Here is a 21,994-nt window from a genome sequence, read left to right on the forward strand (position 1 = left end):
TCACCATGCAGCTAGAGCAATTTTAGTGCGGATGCATTCATGTCGCTTCTTTTGGGCATAAAGTTCATTTTTATGTTTCATACATTTATGCACTAATTCCACATTAACAAGTTCATCATATAACGACCTTTCACTCATTTCAAGCAAGTTGGCACAGAGATGAAGTAACCATGAAAATGATGACGGCATTTTTGAGCAAAGATCATTGAACTTCTCCTCAGTTAATTCATGAAATGCACCATACAACATCCACACCTGACGATATGGCAACATTAACTCAAGTCTTTGTACATCTTTCTGGTCATTTGTTTGACAAGAACTTTGTCCACCCTCAACTCCTTTGATGTGACGCTTCACTTTTATTCCCTTTTTTATTTTACGGCTTTTACATTTCATATCTTTTGATTTCACCTTAAGAAAACCACTTTCGATGGTTTGTATTTGATTTAACAATTGATTTCTATCATTCACAGCGAGCCAGTTTAACTTCTTTTTCCTTTTTACAGCATCATACGTTAAATTAACAGGGAGTAAATCATTTGTTTTATTTTTTCCTACACTGATTGAACTGATTGGATCATGAAATTTCACGTATCCTGAATCCTTACCACCCATAGCTGTGCTCTTGATTAAATCCACAAAAACATTTTTCTCCTTAAGAGCCTCCATAACAAGTGAAGGTTTCAAAATAAAGTCTATTGAGGTGAAACAAAACTGAGCTTGAAGCAGTTTATCACAGGGTCCACTTTCCATTGTTTCACTCACTTTCTGCCAATTATTAAAAGTTTTCTTGCACAATTCATCCATGTATGAATGACAAGGTGTTTTTGATGGTTGAAAGTTTTGTAGAGTGAGAGTTGGTGTAGTATCAATTTCATTGAGGTCATGCAGATGCTTTCTCATGAACTCCACCCATTTTGGATCTATAAGAAGTAAATAAACAGGTGTTCTCATTTGTATCAAACTATTTTTTATTATATTTATATTATATTTATATTATATTTATTATTAAAATATTAGTAGAAACAGGATATGTGACACACAGTCTAATAATTTTACACTGAGCATAATCACAAATGGGGGAATAAGACCAGATGATTGATAGAGAAAGAATATTAATATATAGAATATAAAAAGAATAGATAGAGAAGCATATTATTATTACTGGTAGTCTATCAGTTTAGGTAGGTTTTCAATGACCACATGCTACACAACGCTGCAATAATAATTCCCTTGGCTATCCCACAAAACACAATCTGACATCCAGCACTACACTAAGCCCACATGGATTTCATCAGAGTAGTATAGTAATATTAATATACTGCATGTAAGGAAGATGATGAGCATGTAAGCAAAGAGTAAATTTAACACAGAATAGTCACAAAGCTAGCTAAAAATATTCATTGACAGAACACAAAGGAATAGTGCAAAGCTATTTCTCAATTATATTTTTTAACAAATGGAAGCTTATTGTAAAATACAATTGACAAGTAGTTGAGCTGTTACTAGGTCTTAGACTGCTTGCATGGGTTAATGTCTAGATTGTGCTTGGTTCTTGCATCATGTGTATGAAAAGATGACTGGATTGTGTACAGCCTAAGGTTCTGTTTCATGTATATTACATTGTGTACCACAAACCAACTACATAAAACTAAAAATGTCATTTTTTTAAACATAGGTCTATAATGATCGCAGGGCTGTTTAGAAATATGAAACTAAAAACCAAACAATGTAGAAATAATTGTTATAGTTCCTGGATTCCCACTTCATAGCAATAAATAATAATACAAGATTACCAGAATTTACAATAAGTAGCTCATTGAATCAAAAAAACTAGAAGTGCAATTGCAGGACAAAGATTACATTTTGCTAGGCAACAAGTTCATCCAAATGCCACCACATTACCGACTTATGTTTTCCAATATTTGTTGAGTTCAGTTCACATAAAACCAATTAGTCTTAGATAGCATGTTTCAGCTTATTTCAGGTAATCTACTGGTTAAGGTAGGATTTGGATGGACATCTCAGCTCCCCCGAAGCTGTGCGAATTGATCACACTGTTCCTGCATCTGTGCCTAATCATAATATAATCTATCTTATACCTTTCTGAGTCACCTGGCACTTTCCATGAATACTTACCCATTTTGTGGGGTCTACACCAAGTGTTGGTGATGACCAACCCGTCTCCTACAGAATTCAATTGCTTTTACCCTGCAGACATTTCTCTTACCTAAACCATAGTTCCCCACATCATCATCATCTTTTCCTTCGCCTACCCTCCGATCCCAATCCTTACCCTCCCATCACTATCAAATGTTTTCCTGCTGGAATATACCCGATTATGTCCTCTAACTATACCCAATCGACTAACTACCCTCCTCATGATTGCTTGGAGAAAAGTATACCTGAGAAACAATGAGGTTTGTCAGTTCTATTTTTATTTCTTCTAGTAATATTCTATCCATTACTTGCTATATGTTGACTACACTACTCCCTACCTTTTGATTCAATATTATGATAACCCCTTGCTGGCACTTGTCCCCTATGCTGTATATTACCATATAACAATCACCCAAGTAATCCCCACTATCTTTCCATCTCACCTCGCATAGACCTAAAATATCTACATTTCCTCTTCCCATCTCTCGCTTTATGTTCTTCGCTTTTCCTGTCGCCAACATTGTCCTAACATTTCAAGTTCCTACTCTAACTAATTTGGTCTTCTTCTTCTGCATCTTCTGTTCTGCTAATTTTGATTTCGCTTTGCAAGGTTTTCCTGAGATCATGAACATGGAAGGCTGTAGTTGCCAGGACTTTTTATATTTTACATCATGATAGTCTTGGGAATAATTATTGGAGTGGTTTCCCTTTGCCTTCCTCAATAGTTTTTTTAACATGACACTATCACTCAATGGCCACCCCACCATGGTCAGATGCCTTTTTGTTACTCACATCTGGAGCCACAGGCACTCAGACCTTATAGTCCAGTGTACCAACCCACATTTGATTAGCCTGCCTCATGCAGACAGAGGAAAATACTACCACAGTAGTGGCATGAAAACCTACCACCCAAACTCCATCTGGCCCCAATATTTCTCACTATTGGTGAGCCAATGGAATCCAGTGTTTCAATATGTCTTCTCAATTGCCTTATCATTTTTATCATTGGTAAGCCTTGACCAAGGTGAGTGACTTATACACTCTGAAATTGTTGCATTGAAATGCACATTAGCAGATGACCCCATTAAAAGTTACTGTTACAGCATCTACCGCAGTTTCTTAGGACAGGATTTGGATGGTCACAGCCTATACCAATGAACAAAAATATATTTTCTTCCCCCTCTAAACAAAATAACCAGAAATCTGAGACTAAAATAGGCCCCTCTTCAATTCCACATGTCCCTCCTCCCTTCATTCCACCCAATATGCTCATCTTATTTCTACCCCTTCCTCATTTGCTTAAGATTCTACCCTCTATCACAGTTGTCAACATCTCATTGCCACTCAAAATGCTCTGTGTACATCTTTCCTGCCTCATTTTGATTTCTCCTCATAACACTCAATCCAGGTAAATTGTTCCCATTTTTTTTTATTCCTATTTAATATTTCACTTGGCTTTCCTCTTTCTCTGAAACTTCATCATATTTGTTTTGCTTACATTCATTCCCATCATTACATTTGTTAATGTTTTGTATATCCCTTGCGATATGGATACATGTATATAGAAACTTAAAAATGGCATCAATAACTTGTACAGCTTCCTGCGGCAGATACAGCTTTGGGCCAAAATTTAGTTGTTATGAACTGCCTGGCTAAATTAACTATCATAATAATCATTATAATTACCTTTATTTCCATCTTTATCCATGCTTTTACTTTCTACAGCATAAAGGCAAAAGTCAAGGTATTTCACAGCATTCTGGAATGGTGGTGATGCTGGTATAACATTTTCCTTTATATGATCCAACTGAAAAAGCCCAGGCTCTCGTGCAACATACATGGGATAATGCCACCTCGATATGAGGGAGTCCCGAAATTCTATATAGTTCACCCAATCTTTCCAAACAAAGAGTTTTTGTACATCATGGGTAGATTCTTTGGGATGTGAAAAGTTTTTACCCTTGCATAGGCCCAGAATTTTATTAGCCTGAAATGAAGATTGATAAAATGAAGATTCCACGTTAAAATCATTTGTAATTGAACAGAAAAGCTATTACATTCATTACATATAAGGAAAAATTGGTTGGCAATTGGCTTATCAAGACTTAGAATCCATACTACACAGATTTATTAGCTATTGAATTTCAAAGCATTTTTGGGTGACACAAAACATGAACTGAAATAAAATGCATGCATGTAAAGGGGGTATCATAAGCTTTTAATTATCACTGAAAAATGATCGAGACAGAAACTTAATTGTTATGTGCTATTCTTAAGACTTCTCTACAGCGTACGTTCCAAAAGTAATGTAACTAAATTTCCCGCACTGCTCCTATCGGTCGGAGTGGGATCAAACCGCTTGGAGCAGGTGGGGAGGACGCTAAGCTTCGCCGCGAAACAGGTCTCAGTGCTCTCCAAGCTATGGAAGCTGCAGGAAATCAGTTATTGTAAACTCCTGCGTGCCAACCATGTCACCAGCGACCAACTGAGCAGAAATTTTTTTGTTCTCTTGGATTAAGGCAGTCCTGAAAGGAACCAGTTTTTTGCCCATAGAAGAGATCCAATCAGCTGTGACAAAGACCTTGCGAGAGGTCTCCGATTATGCCTTCCAAGGTGCGTATCGGTCATGGCAGAGTCGCTGGGGAAAATGTGTAAAGGCCTAAGGACAGTACTTTGAAGAATTTGTGCAAATCTGTTCAATAAATTACTTGTAAAAAATTATTGCATTACTTTAGGAACGCACCCTGTAAATATTCACCATCCAAAGTTATACATTGCTTCCAGCATTTCTTGACCTTTCAAAGGCCATAATTTTAGAACTCAGCAGATTGCACCAAAAACCATTGTTGCAACTCTTGACTGATGTCATTTATGTTGTCAAATCTCTGACATCACAATGGTTTTTTTGAGTTCTGGGAATGAGAAAAGCCACTAGGAATAAGATCAGGAGAATAGGGCGGATGTGGCAAAATTTCAAAGCCACATCACTTTGAATTCCAGTAGCACCTTAGTTGCAATTGCAGTTCGCAGAGTGTTTGCTTCTGAAAAGTCGGTGTACCCAGCGAGCAGACACCTTTGACATGTGTAGTTCTTTGTGAAAAATATTCCACAAACTGCCCTAGCTATGATCAGTCTCATTCATGATCATTTGGATGGTTACTCTTTGGTCTAATAAGATCATGTTCTCCACTTTCTTCACTGTGATACCATTGTCTATGAGTGATGGCCTTTCACTTCTTTGATTGCCTGTGATGGATATGTGGTCACTTCAAAAATTCCTTTTCGACCCCACAGCTGTGCCATATGACAAGCTATCATTTCCATAAACAGCCATCATTTCATCATGGAATTGCCGGGCACTGAAAACCTATCAAATTAACAAACTTAATCACACTGCAAGCTATTATCTTCTCCATACTGTGAGTTACTTCAATCTATGGCTTCATGTAACAACAGTAAGCAACATTAATACACAACTGTAAGTTACAGCATTATGTACAAGAGGATCAATTAATACGCAGAATAAATTTCATCCAGATATCTCAGTTAATTCTTAGCAATAATTACTTAAAAACAATACCCCAACATAATTACATGTACGCAGTAACTGTTTGACAATTCTATGACCACCATAATCCCTAGGCATCCTTTATATGTTTGATATCCTTCCAGTAGCCTGCTTATATCCTACTTTCCTTCAACGATGAATATGGTCATTTGATTTATGTTAATTTGAAAGTAAAATTGCTCGAATGTGATCATGCCAAAATGTAACAGCCAGTTTTCATGCAATGAAAACTTGATATATTTAAAATGTTTGTAAAGGGAGTGATGGTGAAGTCATCAATGAAAAAGCTGTGTTGTAATGAATAAGTGAAATGCTGGTGAGCAAACAGTATGAGACACTGGGATAAAAACAAAATAATTGATTCAGTTTGCCACAGCTTCTAAAAGTGTGCATTATATAGTTTGAAAACTATGAAGACATTAACCTGTGATCATTTAGACAAGGGATCGAGATGGTGCGGGGGCTAACGTACTGGCTTCCCACCCTGAGGGCGCGGGTTCAAATCCCGGCGGTGTTGAATATTTTTCAGAGGTATCTCGATCCCTACTTGAGGTGCTTTGTGGAGGGCACTTTGAGTTAGTACGCCGTCCGTCGGATGGGACGTTAAGCCGCGGACCCCTTGGCGCCTTTCGTAAAGAGTAGGCTAATGCCAACGCCGGGTTTCTCTCCACCCTTCATCCTTTCCTGTCCTTCCCCTATGGTGCAAATGACCTTAGCTGTCGGTCGCCTCCCCTCAAAACTACTACTCATTTAGACAAAAGTAAGTTTTTGTCCACTCAAATGAGGGTTGAGGGAATCCTGGTTTCAGGAGCTCTTTGCAATTGAAAGTGGTTTTTTTTCAATAATTTGAAACTTAAGCCTTCCCTGCACCATCTGAATGGTTGAGGTTAAAGTGAAAAGAAGTGTATAACTTAGTTGTGGTGAGTCAGCAGCTGTGAAATTTAAAAATTTCAATATCATTGAAAACAAAGGATTTGCATTGAAACATATGTATCTAGGAGTATTTTTATGTTTCTTATACAAGAATTGGGGTTACATGGCAGAGGTGACTATCTAGTCTATACGACCCTAATAAAGACATTTAATTATTATTATAGAGAAAAGTATATATTTTCATTATACATGCAATTACTATGCATCTATACTCAATGCAATTTTGCACATGATATACATGAATTGGCTTTGCATAGCTAGGGCGATAATAATGCAACTCGAATTCAATAACATTAATGAAGTGTCATTTTTGGTACTCACAGGACCATGTAATTAATTTACCTTTTGAGCAAACTTGGAGAGAATTTGTTCAGTATAACCATCCAGAGCAAAAAGCAACTTCATGGTAAACAGCAGAAAAGCCATAGCACGTCCCTCATAATTTGGAATATCTTTGATGAAAGGACAGCTCTTTTTGTGCATGTATGATTGATTTCCCTCATAGGTTTCAGAATTTAACGGCATTTCTGGTACATTGTCAGCCCACAGTTGAACTGCAAAGTCTGCCAATTCTCCTGAAATTATAAAGCAGATGAAATTAATTTCCAAAAAGTTAGTGCTCTTTAGCTTTCTTCCTGAAGATATTTTTTTCACAAAGCGGTGCTCAACTTTATTGTACAGAATAAACTCCATCTCATGGAGGGGAGATGTTTAGACAGGAATATATGATATCAAAGAAAGGAATGAAATAATATTTAACAGGAGAAGGAATCAGGAGTGGAGATGAAGACAGTGACTATTACCACACTAGACAGGGGATAATAGCTGGGAGAAATTAGCTGACCATATCCTGTGCACTCTGGAATGCCAACACTACTGGGTTCCTTCAGTTACATACACATACTAAACAAGAAGTGATGTCGGTAACAAAAACCATGTCATTTGTACATTCAGGGTGCGGCAAGATAACTTCTTTTTTTTGAAAGTGCTTTGCATTTGAAAAATGGAAGTTACGTTGCCACACCCTGCATTACTGAACACATTATTTATGTACTTTGACATACAAAGTGTGAATGCATGATCATGCAGGGTTCATGAAAGCAACTGCATTTAGATGATTAATATTAATCCTTATATTTTTTTCTTTTTTTAAAAAAAGGGCCGGGTGGTGGGGTGGCTAATGTGCTCGCTCCCCACCAAGAGGATCCAGGTTCGAATCCAAGAGATGGCAGATGCTTTTCAATGGTATCCCGATCCCTACTCGAGTTGCTTTATGGAGAGTACTTTGGGTGAGTATGCCATCCGCGAACGGAACATTTAACTGCAGACCCCTTGGCACCTTTTGTTAAGAGTAGGCTAATGTTGTAATATTCTATTGCTAGTAATATATTATTACTATAGGCTATGCCAGTAATATTCTATTCACTACTTGCAGTATGTCGAGTACTCTTCTTCTTACCTTTTTATTCAATATTATGACAACCCCTCGTCCATATTAAATGAGTTGGTAATTTTCTAAAGACTTTATTTCACAGTACCACAGTAGAAATAAAGTCTGTGGAAAATTACAAACTTATTTAAATGTAACTACTAAATTGTCTTTTTTAGCAAAGCCAGTAAATTTTTTTGTGATATATGCTCACCAAAAGCAGGATTCTATGGCATTAGGGTTTATAAGTATGTATGACTGTTTCTTCAGTGGCTTGTTTAAATGAAACACAAGAGAGAAACAAAGTGAAGATCCACTGTTACAATTAAACATTGACGCAAAACCTTACAGTTTTTCAAATTCCTTCCATGTTTTTGGACCCATTTCAATTAATTTTGCACTTTTTGAAGGTAACTCTCCTTCCAAAGAAACTGCGGGAGATGCCGCAACAGTAACTTTTAACGGAGTCATCCGCTAATGTGCATTTTAATGCAACAATTTCAGAGCGTAAAAATCATTCGCCTTGACTGGGACTCGAACCCAGATCCCTCAATATCCGGTCGAGTGCTTTAGCCACTTAAGCTACCGAGGCGTCCTCTTAAACTCTGAAATTTTGGGGCTTTTAAAGGAACTAGATGTTATGACGAAATACCGTACATACAATGTCACATGCATTCGTAGTCGTGCGCGAGGCGCCACTGTCCACGAGGTTAAAAGCCAACAAAATTTCAGAGTTTAAGAGGACGCCTCGGTAGCTTAAGTGGCTAAAGCACTCGACCGGATATTGAGGGATCTGGGTTCGAGTCCCAGTCAAGGCGAATGATTTTTACGCTCTGAAATTGTTGCATTAAAATGCACATTAGCGGATGACTCCGTTAAAAGTTACTGTTGCGGCATCTCCCGCAGTTTCTTTGGAATTTGTCAAAGGGAAAACACCATACGTGTTTAAAGTTGGCTTTTAACCTCGTGGACAGTGGCACCTCGCGCACGACTACGAATGCATGTGACATTGTATGTACGGTATTTCGTCATAACATCTAGTTCCTTTAAAAGCCCCAAAATTTCAGAGTTTAAGAGGACGCCTCGGTAGCTTAAGTGGCTAAAGCACTCGACCGGATATTGAGGGATCTGGGTTCGAGTCCCAGTCAAGGCGAATGATTTTTACGCTCTGAAATTGTTGTAACTCTCCTTAATTGAAGTTGGAATCAATGGAATAACAACATAAGTAGACAGTGCATTTCATTGGTCAACACTTGATCCCTTGTGGTTATATTTTGTATTTGTGCACAATTTTGATGTCCCCAAAGAAACTGGACAGTCATATCATGTCATGTAGGTTATTTTGACATCACAAGATATCTTATTATATTTTCCTAAATTCCTTGAAATATTAAAGCAGTTATTCTGACAAAGTTGGGGATAAATGTTGATGACAATCTGCTACACATAATATTTCTAAATAGGTAGTTCATACCTGGCAATTCCAATTCTTTGGCATATCTCTGTATGAGATTAGGTAGAGAAGGTGTAGGCAGTGACTTAATTCCAAGCTCTGCAACTAAATTCCCAGCAACCCTACATACTGTTATGTAAGATGGCCAAATAGGCTTAAATTCCAATCCCCTAACACATTTACCACGAGAAGTCATTTCTGCAGGCAAAAAATGAGTGACTGAGCAATAGGATAAATGCCCTTCTCGTATCCATCTGAAAAGAAGCATTTATTATTGTAAATAGGTATTTTTTAACTTCTAGGCAATAGAAGAGATACTTCAGTATTTTTCTAAGAACTGGGAATAGGAACAGTATGCACACAGGAAAAGTTAGAAATGCAGTGAATTATGCACGTATTCTAACAGGTACATAACAATTTTAACAGAAAATGTTTATCCTTAATTAAAAATAATTAAAGAAATAGAAAAGGTAGGCATTTTTATCACATAACAAGTCTATTGGAAAGCAAAAAATTTGAGGGACAATTATTTGGAATGCATATTGAAGGCTCATAATAACAAAAATAAAATGAACAAAATTACATAATCAGAGAATTAGGAATAAACTTTCAAAAGAGAATTGGAACACAATACATTCAAAATAGTTTGAATTTTTTTGTTTTTAATAGACATTCAAGAATGACAATATAATTCAGGAGCCAATGATTACCAAATTCAAGGGGCGATGATAAGAAGACCGAGCATAATATCTAAATAACCACCACGTAAGAGGATATCGTTGCTCTTGAGCAAACCTATTGCAGCATAATTTGACAACAAACTGCACTTTTCCTCATTCTGCCTGGAGTATTAGTCTTCAATTGTACTCAACGGATTGATCACAAGAACAAGTTGTCCATCAAATCATGTACAAGTGCATTGGTGAAAAAGTAATGTAAATATTGCAGTAATGGAATGCATCTTCAGTTTTTCAGCAAAAATTTGATGACAAGATCCTCTTCAGAAGCACACTTCCTAGGCAACTTCTATGATGATTTCCAAGAATCACATAATGGATTATCTTGACATGGTTACTGTCTATAGTTGTGGAAGGTTGTCCAGGACAGGGATTTCATCAACAGATCAACATCTTTTAAATGCTTAAACCATTTGCAATACTGTGTCCCACATATACTCCTCGTATGCTTTGTGAAGCAAAACCAAGGACTTAGTAATTTTTACGAATTTTGCAGCAAAACACTACATACAAAAGTGTTCTTCAAGATTTTTTTAATTGTCACTAATCCAAAAGACAGCATGTTCATGAGTTCACTCCAGTGGCTATAACTTGAAGACCAATTCTCACAGCAGAATGGTCAGAAGGCAGTTCATTTTCAAAATATGCCAATAGGTATACTCAATTGCCACAGCATGCTCTAGGTGCCAATCGGTGTATTATACAAAGTTTGGTCTCTATTTAAACACCCCACAATAACTCAGGGCAAATGTATAGAATGAGGAGTTCATACTAAGGAGAAGTATATTTAGAGGATTCCATGCTTTGTAAAAACTGCTCTCAAAGGCAGCACCAAAGATATGTAATGACAGAATTGATTATACCATTCTCTAATCCAGGTCTCTCAACTTCATATTTAATTTAAATAAAAAGATATGGTTTGCCTCGACAAAGAGGTTTTGGACTATCAAAATTGTGTCAAGGTACAGGAACCAAGAGCACAGCTGCATGCCAGCCTCGGGTGTCTGATTTTGTTCAACTATTTATAATAGGTAACATATGTCCAAGAGTGGTTAGGGCACTAATATAATTAAGATAGAAATAAATATATAGAACATACATAAATACAAAGTAAATATCTCAACTACTCACCTCAGCAAGTCTGATAACTGGATATCATCTTCACAAAGAATTAAGGAAAGATGAATGATGGCCAAGAGCTTCACCTTACACACAAATGATGTGTTGGTGGGCTGGATTCTAATTTTCTTTTTCCATGGCTCCTTATCGAGTGTACTCTCTCTCTGCCTGACACGCCGATTAAAATTAACAGCCTCCTCTGTCATGTACTTATTTTTCCTAGAAGAATCACAAAAACACAGGAGAGATATAGACTATTATGTGCCAAACAAGTCAGTCCCTGACTGTAATCAGATAACTAATTCAAGGACTACTGCAAATCTCATCCATATAATAATGGGGCAAAAGTCCACTATTTCATCCTAATTGGGACAGGTGCCATATCACATATTCAATCTCAGTGAACCCAAGGGTAATTATTACTCGCATTTCTATACCTATAATTATCAGGTTTCTATGAGGACAGCGAATTTGTACAAAAATAAAAAATTCAATCACAAGGGCTTAAATACTGGCCAATGAATTGCATTTTCCACTCAATCCAATGATACAAGTTGAAGTTTCCTCATTTGATGAAATACGTAATGCATGCAAGATAGATATTACTAATTGCAACACATGGAATTCATTAAATTAAACATTGAGATTACAAGAAACTGCGGGAGATGACGCGACAATAACTTTTTGATGGAGTCATCAGCTAATAATCATTACAATGCAACAATTGCAGAGTAAAAATCATTCACCTTGTAATTTGTCAAAGGTAAAACACCCTCAGTGTTTAAAAGTTGGCTTTAACCTCGTAGACTGTGGTGCATCGCGCACGACTACAAATGCCAGTAACATTGTACGTATGGTATTTCGTCACAACATCTTATTCCTTAAAAGCCCCCAATTTCAGAGGGTATAAGGATCCTTTGATAGCTGGCTGGCTAAAGCACACGGCCAGGCATCGAGGGCTCCTAGTTTGAATCCCAGTCAAGGCAAATGATTTTTACACTCTGCAATTATTGAATTGTAAACATTGAGACATTCTTCACGTCTTTCAACTTGACTTTTGTGGACTCCAATTCACGGCTACCCACAACACTTCCATATTTGCATGCAAACAAATACTACTTGCTGCACAATGTACATACCATACATACTATAAAATTCATTATTTTGTAAAAAAAAACTCTTTATATTGTAAATAATTAACATCACATATTTAGCAGATTACTTGCATCATAGTGGCAAGCATCCTCATAAGCCCTATGCCATTTCTAAGAAATTACCACTATGCCAGGAACACCATAGGGCACACTGACACCATCTTATAAGTTTGGGACTTTATCTGGGTCCATGGAAAATCACAGGGATAGGTTACATAAAAGGATTTTCATGGAAATTAATACCTCACCAGTGAATGACTTCCCCAATCACATGGTGGCATTCATGAAGTCTTATTGAAGACTAGAAGACCGTGTCGATCCAACAGTCCAGGAACAACTTAAAAATGCACACACACTATTGACAGCAATATCAACATCAAGACTTAAGCCTGCGATCACAATAAATCATAAATATGCAGCAAGGTCAGAATAAACGAATTTCCACCATAAGGTTGCCCTCTTCAGCACACTGAAGGAATTGGCAAGCATCTAACTACTTATGCAGGGCATTGGGAGGGATGGGAAGTAAAATTAGTCAATGATCACAAAGAAGTAGTTTACATAAAATGTGTAAAGGAACATATTTAGTGCAAAGTAGTGAAAATTGGTTCATGTAAAACTGCAGTATTCAGTCCACTGTATTTGCTTCCACTTTCCCATGTTAAATAAGTGTCCATTCCCTTCAGCTTAAATTTTGGATTGTTCCTCAACTGGGCAGATTATTGAAGCCAACCCTTTTCAATGGGCATCTTATGAATCGGTTTGCTGATAAGAACCCATTGATCAGTTAATTCTTAGATAAAGAGCAAATTCTAATTGAGATAACTTAACATCCCAGAGTGTGGGAAGAACCAAAAAGATTTATTCTCAGCAGTTACTTTAATTCTTATTAGCAGCATTCTTGGCAAACTTGCCAATGAATATTCATTCATTCCTTACTCCTGACCAGCCTTAGATCAATCCTTTGAGGCACTGCATTCCACTTATAAATAAAAACTTGATAACACTTGTACAGACCAGCAAAATCCTTTATACAGAGTTTGATAACTAAAATAAGAACTGGATTATTTAATGGAGAGTCTTTGTGTTCATCTAATGAATAGATGAGTCATCCTGAGTATACCTCTCTTTCTACCTAATGTTCCAGTACATGGTCCAATTTGGTAACTACCTTTATATATTTTGGTACCCAGCCTTTAATGTTGAGGCTCACTCAATCATTCATCAAGTTAGTGCATGTACTCACATGTCACTTTAAAAGGATAATTAAGAAATATATCACAAATGCCACAGAGAAAATACATACCTAGACTGATAAATTTTGCACCTTAGATGAAAGCTAAGGAAACAAATAATACCGAGAGAAGAAGATGAAAGAATTAAAATATCAGCCACTCATGAATAAATTAAGCCATTGCTCTCAATCTTTATCATCCTAATCGCTCACTTATGTTCATTGCACACTGCATGTAATGTTATAAACATCCTCATGAATGCAGCATGTAATACAATCACTATTTATAAGTAAGCAAATGCAGACAGGGGATATGAAGATAGAGCTGTGAAGGTAACATCACTCAAAGAGATTTATTTAGCAACCAAAACCTAAACAAAATGTCATACAACTCAAGTGTGCTTATTGTCTGGCATGCAAAATGAAAAAAATCAGTACACTTGATACAGCAGTTAAAAAAGAGAAATTTTTGAGCTCATAGATCTTGTCATAATTACCTCAAAAGAATAGATTTTGATGGTGAAGTAATAGTAGGGGCAGATGATGCTGGTATCTGATCAGAAAAATTTGATGAATCCATATCTGAACACAATGTTGAATCTTTATCATGCTCTGCTCTGGCTAATGCTCTCTGTAAAGTAAAAATCATTTAGAGATAATCATATTCACTTTTATAATAAAAATATGAGATAATTGCTATGACTTAACAAAATGCTTTGGCACATACTTTAGCTTTGGCCCTCAGTCTTGCATTAGAATGAGAGGAAGCTCCAGAACTGATGAGAGAAGCATTGCTCTTGGATTTTCTTTTCCTCAACTGGCTCTTAACAGGCCATGAGTAGAGCACACGGGCATCCCTTTAAATAAAGTTATAAAAAACTATTACTTTTTTCAGACTGTTTACCCATACGCTGCATTCAAAATGTGGGGGCACATGACACGCTATAAGGATCCCTGAATAACCACCTTAAAATGGTTGTCTCAAAGAAACTTCATCAAAGCCAATGGAAGAGAAGTCAAAGATCCTTGCCTCCCTTTTTGAATCCAGCTAAAAATTACAACTAGCGGACAATATAATATCTTTAGCATAGCACTGATGACTAATGTCAAAAATAATAAGTATAAATGGTGGGTCATAGATATTCTTCCACCTTAATTTGAATTTTTTTAGACCTGCCCTACACAAGACCAGATCACAAGTCGTGTGCAAGTTATTTCTTTATTTCACCATAATCCTAAAACAGCAGTTAGTCCTTTACATCAGACTTTTAACAATTATATAACAATAGAAACAATAACAAACATTCAAGCACTAGATGGAGAAAAACCTACCTAGACAGGGGTAGAACCTATGACCTCTTATATATTTGATCTTTTCAGGCTTAACATTGTGGAAATCCATTATCACTGAGGTAAAAAACCCAATGTATCTTTCCACTACATTTTTTATTGAGTAAAACTAGTTTTGACGCATCGGCATCATCCTGAGGTATCTTAGGAAGTATCATAGGTAACTTAGGATGTACCAGGAAAAGTATCTGAGGATGATGCCAATGTGTCAAAATTAGTTGCACCAATTAAAAAATTTAGTGGTAAGATACATTGGTTTTTTACTACGGTGTAACAAGCTCTGGATTGCCAGGCACATAAACGGTTAAATTCCCTTGCTGATACTTGAAAATACTCTTGCATGTAGCTACTCTGGAAATTCATCAATTAATCTAATAGAGTAGAGCTCCCGCAGCTTAAAAATTCATAAACATGCACACATTTTAAAATGCTAAGCGGCTTTATTTACTAATAACTAAAACTATGACTTAAAACCATTCTTCTTAAAGAACTTAATGCTGGAGCAAAACACAAGAACTGCATATTTTAGCAATTCAGTTTCAAATTTAGAATTATTAAATAAATTATGTTAAGTTAATAAACTAAATCCCATATTTTTATGGGTTTTTAATTTTTTCTGATCATTGAATCTCTCCTATAATGCAATTCAGTGTCTCCCCATGGAATCATGGCTCACTATTGGGGAACTGAATACTGGTGTGTTAGGTAGATTTTAAGTAGAAATGCAATTACTAGGACTTGGATGATGTGATGCGGGCTGGATGAATTGAATAAGAGGTAACCCAAAAATACATGAATACTGTAAACTAAGAGAGCCAGGCAGTCCATAACTAATAGTAAGAAAGATTTGTGAGAGTTAAATTACTATAAAACCTAAATGGTCATAATTAGAGTAAAATCTGTCTAATTGGAATAACAAGGCTCCAATTGTATCAATAGGACATAATGTCCCATCCTATACAAATTAAATTATACATGTAAAAAATGTATTTATACATGTGGAAAATGTATTTTAAGTAATTTTTTTAATATAAGCTACCTATTAATGTAAGTTTTTGATGGACATAACTAATAAATAAATATCTTACCTCTCATAAGAAAACACAACTCAATATTTTGCTCCACCACTAAGTCCGTCATTTCTGTGTACTTCCTTCCTCCCTTCATCCTGTCTAACATCCCTATCCTATTTCCCCCTCACTCATTTTAATGTGATTCTTCCCTCTATCACAGTCTTCAACTTCCAACTGCCAATCAATATGCTTTTCAACCATTTTTCCTGTCTCCTTAGGATTACTCCTAGCAATCCTCTCTCCTGCCCCACCACAGAAAGCACCTCTTCATTCGTTCTCCTTTCTGTCCATCCTTCTCCACACCCACATTTCAAAAGCCTCCAATATATGGCTATCATCCTGCTGCAATGATCATGTTTCCACCCTGTACATAACCACTCTTCATATCAAAGTTTTAATAAGCCTTTTTTAGCATCCTTACAAGGTCCCTGTCATCAATTCCCTCCTTGTGAAAGCCCATTCGTCTAACACGATTCTACTCAGTCCCTACTAGTTTCACCATTTTGATCCACAAGACTTTTAAGATACATAAACTGTCCCACCTGCTCTAGTTTTTGCCCTCCTATTTTGATGTTAAGCTTAGCCTTTCTCTTTCTGGAAAACCGCATTACCTTTTTGCAATTACTATTTAGTCCCATCCCATATCTATCGCATGGAATTTCCAATACACTCAGCAATGCTTGCAACCCCCTAGCTGACTGACAAACTAAAGCTTGGTCATCAGCAAACCTAATTGATTTTACGAATTCCCTCAGACTTTCATTCCTACCTCCAGTTCTTCCCATAATTCTTTCATCATTTCCTCTATGTATACGTTAAACAGAACCGGTGACCATGGGCAAGCCTTACTTCTCTGGTTAACACTGCCCATCCTGGCTCTCCATCCCCTTTTCGCACCCCTGAGCAGTGTGATACATTTAAAAGTTTTAGATTAGCCTCCTATTCCTCCAATATATTCCCACTTTTTGCAGCATACTAATTTGTTTTCCCAATTCACCTTTTCGAAATCTATGGAACAGGCAAGTATATCGTAATTGTTTTCTATAGCATCCTTCCATTTTCTTCTCTCATCTACCTTTCTAGTCATCTCTTCCATGATTCATGGTTTGCTTGTCCTTTTCTCATTATTTCTTTTGCGGCTTTCGATATCCCTTTCTTGATAACTTCCCATTTTTATTCGATAGTAGATAGCTCCTTACCAGTATATATTATTTTTTACACAGACTGCTGATTCTCCTTTGTCAATCCATTTCATGCTTCTACATTCCATTTCCTAACCTGCCGCCCCTGCCATATCATTTTGAAATGGACGATGCACTTCATAACGAATAAATTGTGATCAGAGTCCACATCCGCTTCCCCATAGCTAAGCGAATTGATCTCACTGTTCCTGAATCTGTGCCTAACCATAATATAATCTATCTGATACCTTTCTGAGTCACTTGGCATTTTCCATGTATACTTACCCTTTTAGTGATGTCTAAACCAAGTGTTGGTGATGACCAACCCCTTTCTCCAGCAGAATTCAATTGCTTTCACCCTACAGGCATTTCTCATACCTAAACCATAGTTCCCCACCTCAACACCATCTTTTCCTTCGCCTGCCCTTGCATTCCAATCTCCCATCACTATCAAATGTTTCCCTGCAGTAACTACCCGATTATGTCCTGATTATACTACACCCTATCGACTTCTTCCTCCTTTTGATTGCTTGGTGACAAGCATTCCTGAGAAACAACCGAGTTGGTCGGTTCTGCTTTTATTTCTACCAGTAATACTCTATTTGTTGCTTGCTATATGTTGACTACACTACTTCTTACCTTTTGATTCAATATTATGACAACCCCTTGCTGGCACTTGTCCCCTATGCTGTATATTACTATATAGCTATCACCCAAGTAATCCCCAATATCTTTCTATCCCACCTTGCATAGACCTAAAATATCTTCATTTCCTCTTCCCATCTCTCGCTTAATATTCTTTGCTTTTCCTGTCCTCAACATTCGAAGTTCCCCTTCTAGCTAACTGGATCTTCTTCTACATCTTCTGTGCTGTTGCTGTTAATGACAGATGCTGTGCGGACTACTTTTCATCTGGCTCCTATCTGTCGACCTATCAGGCATGGGTGACCCTACCACGATCAATTAACATCGCTCTCTCCAGCACAGCTCTAGGGGGGTCATCGGAATGCATAAGCCCTTCCACCTGGTTAAGGTTCTAGTCCATGCGATGATTTAAGGTAATAATGACTTCTAAACCCAACCAAAAAACTTCATCTATAAAAGCCAACACACAATCACTATGCTCTTTGCTCCTCCCAAAATATATGACAGTTGGTCAGACATACATGTTCTGCAAGAGTACACATAATACTGTTCCTAAAATCTATCAGTTGTTTATATACCTAAATACAGCACATTAACTTCTCACATTACCTACTGTAACCAAGAAATACAGCCATTTGTATGAAACCAATTTAACACAGACCAGAATGGTTGTTTTAGGGGACCAAAAACCTACAAGGAACTGTCCTTCATTGGAAATGTATTATGCGCAAAATACATCCCATTCTTACAAGTTATCAGCATAGATCTACGAAGGGTTTGTGTCTATGTAAAACCTCATATAAAACCCACAAGATCAAGATAAGTTAATGGCATTTCAAAGCGGATGTTGTATGTTCACTTTGGTTTTGCAATGTTTTGATAAAACAAAGTCAGCAGAGTGCTCCAGACCTAAGGACTCTGTTACCTTTTGAAGAAGAACCCTGAAATGTGCTGCTCATGTTAGCAAATGTCTACATGGATGATTTTTGGATATTTGCATCAAATGAGAACCAACTTCAGCGTGAAACTATTGTTACTTTTATCAATAAAACATATGGAGTTGGGTGAAAGGTGAAGATATAAGTAGCACTCCATGCATGACAAAGTTGAATACAAAATCAAAGACATGAGGCTATGCAGGCACATGGTAATAAGTCAATACGTTAAGAGGAACCCTAGGATTATCTCAAGCTACTGCAGCCAGTACGGATATCAGAAACAGCTGCCAGATCTCAGTCTAAGGAGAAATCTCTCCTACATTCATATTACGTACATACAATGCATTCCTCAGCTCAAAAAAGATAATATCAGCAATCAACACTCAGGAAACATCAACAGCACTCTATATTATACATGCACTGTGGTGAAGTTGACAAACACTGCATTAAAAATGCTCCAGCATGCTGATATCAATAATACTAGTAAAATATCATATGCATTACTCAAGAAATACAATAGAAGCAATTCACCTGGGTATAGGTCTTCTCAATAAGGAAGGGATACTTAGTTCACAGGAAGAGCACTATAAAAATAACTTTTTAGGAAAGGTATGATTGATATATGCCCTGGTACACTGAACTTGACTCAACTCAAATGTATCTGAATATATCTCTGGTTGAAATTTTCTTTTGACAAACAAATATCACTTAGCCTAGTTCTACCACAGTAGACCACAAGCACTAGTCCTACTACTGTTCTGCCAAGTGTAAGATGTAAAAATTGTCAGTGGTATGGTTATGGAATTCAATATCATTACATGCATAAGCATTCAACCAATTAGCATTTCATAATCATTACAGCAAAATAATTATGATATAGCTTGAGGATTTTACTTGCATAAGAATAAGAAGTCACAGACAAGTTCATGAATTTCCCTGACTTTCTCAGGCTTTTACCTACCTTTCACAGTAAGATGCTCCAAGCTTCGGTAACTTTTTGTTTTTTTTCAAAAAGGCAACATCAATTTTTCGTAGATACTTGGCCCATAACTGAAAAACAACTGGTTTTAAATTTGGTGAAGCTCCTAATTTTATGAGTTCATCGACCATTCCTTTCAGCACATAATTATATGCTTCCCAAGTGGTCCAATTATCCTCTGAAAGAAAATTTGCATGCAAATAAAATAAATAATTTATCAATCTACAATTGAAATATTGAAATTTATAAATCTGAAATATTTAATTTAGCACCATTGGTTGTTGTGGGCTCTTTATTAATCTTTGTCTTGCTTTCATACTTTGCTCCTGTCGCCCATGAATCGAACACTTGCTCAGAAACACCCTGAAAAAATTAATAAGAAAAAATTATGGCGGAGAGTACTTTGTGAATGGCAGAGAGGACAATCAAGGCTTATACAGTGCCTTGAAGTCTAAAATTTATGGGTTTCAGTTGTATTTATCTGTTTTTACAACTCAAGGAGCATATTGATCAAAAACACGGGCCAGAAGATGCCTCCTGTAATGGACGCAATTGTTGTCAACCAAGAGCAGGCCAACTAAGTTGAATACTGGAAATGGAAGCTGATGATACAAGCACAGGTAATATCTAAACAGGGTAGTTTATTTATTTATTTTAAAACATTATTCACATACAACAGTAGCGCCATTACAGCAAAAAATATTACAAACATGAAAGAGGATAAAAGACGATAACAGCATAACAATAACAACGAGCACCAAGCATGGACCGGGGAAAATTTTAATTTACCGAAAGGTGGGATAAAGCTTGGGTGGTGAAGTTGTTACATGATAAGTTAAAGGGGTCGACAGTGTGAGGGAGTGAATTTAGAAGGGAGGAGAGGCGAAATAACAGTGAGTGCTTGGTGAGAGATATTCTAGGAATAGGCAGATGGAGAAGGGAGTGGGTGCGGGTGGATCAGGTTGGTATCCTGAAGTTGAAGAAAGATAGCAGTTCAGGGCAATCAATAGCCGAGTTTAGGGAGTTGTAGAGGAGTTTTAAATCAGCTTTAAGTCTGCAGCTTTGGGGTCTAGAAATGGATTAGGGAAGACAGAACAGTATTTGAGGACATATTGCGGTAATGTGGGACTCGGTGTTTGACTATTTTGGCAAAGAAGTGAGAGATGCAATCAAGGGATTAAAGATTAGTTGGGGATGATGTGGACCAAATGGGGAGCAATATGATATGATGGGAAGGACAATTATTGAGAAGTATGAATGGAGTGCAATTGGATCTTTAATTTCTGTGAAGCGGAAAAGAAGGCCTAGTAGGGACATTGCTTTAACGTTAGAATATTAATATAATAAATCCAGTTTGGTATTTTTTTCAAAGATAAATAGCTCAATTATAAACTATTTGAAGTTGAATTGAGTTTAAGATCTCATGGTGGCTACTATTAATCAATAAGTTTTCATTAGATTCTTAAGCAGGCAAATAATAATTGTGGAAAGAATTATTAATTAGGTTTTATCAACATTATTAAGGGTATAAATGAACTAGGACTATCTTGCTATTGCCAGAACCCATTTAAGTATCCTCCTATTATAAGCTATGAGGCAAAAAGCTTCTTTTTTTGGCATTATGAATGTCCAACTTCAAGAGTTTCATTCTTTCAAAATCAGATCAAATAATGTGTTGCTAGGTTGATTTATACTAACCAAATTGACTAAGATTAAATAAGGTTATTGTCAACAGCTAATAATCGTTTAAGCATCTAATTAATCTCATTAACCTATTTCCATTCATTTATGCCCCATCTGAAGGTTATAAAACTAAAGAAACAAAAACCAAAGTTAGAGCCTAGTATTGAAGGCTCTCAAACTTATAAAGATATAAACTTATGTCCATAGTGAGGATAATCATAGATTACCAGGTTTTGAGATCTGGATATGGAGAAAGATGGAGAAAATAAAATAAATGAAAGAAGATAATATTATTTAAGTAAGCTAAAAAAGCAGGTAATTTTACTGTGCTTTTGATTGATGGGCAATATGTACATAT

General features: G+C 36.6%; 1 protein-coding gene across 1 annotated transcript in view; it reads right to left on the minus strand.

The window, feature by feature from the left end:
- The window catches only part of TAF1B (TATA box-binding protein-associated factor RNA polymerase I subunit B), a 24,180-nt gene continuing 2,186 nt past the window's right edge, over positions 1-21,994 (minus strand). Inside the window, exons 2-10 of the mRNA XM_071590113.1 lie at positions 20,226-20,316; positions 19,936-20,131; positions 14,515-14,644; positions 14,285-14,418; positions 11,412-11,618; positions 9,565-9,797; positions 7,004-7,236; positions 3,847-4,147; positions 1-923 (exon numbers count right to left, since the gene is read on the minus strand). Coding sequence (XP_071446214.1) covers positions 1-923; positions 3,847-4,147; positions 7,004-7,236; positions 9,565-9,797; positions 11,412-11,618; positions 14,285-14,418; positions 14,515-14,644; positions 19,936-20,131; positions 20,226-20,316 — 2,448 coding nt within the window. The remainder of the gene's footprint in view (positions 924-3,846; positions 4,148-7,003; positions 7,237-9,564; positions 9,798-11,411; positions 11,619-14,284; positions 14,419-14,514; positions 14,645-19,935; positions 20,132-20,225; positions 20,317-21,994) is intronic.

This window comes from Hetaerina americana, unplaced genomic scaffold (assembly GCF_022747635.1).
Source record: "Hetaerina americana unplaced genomic scaffold, ioHetAmer1.1.p SCAF_4, whole genome shotgun sequence".
Lineage (NCBI taxonomy): Eukaryota > Metazoa > Arthropoda > Insecta > Odonata > Calopterygidae > Hetaerina > Hetaerina americana.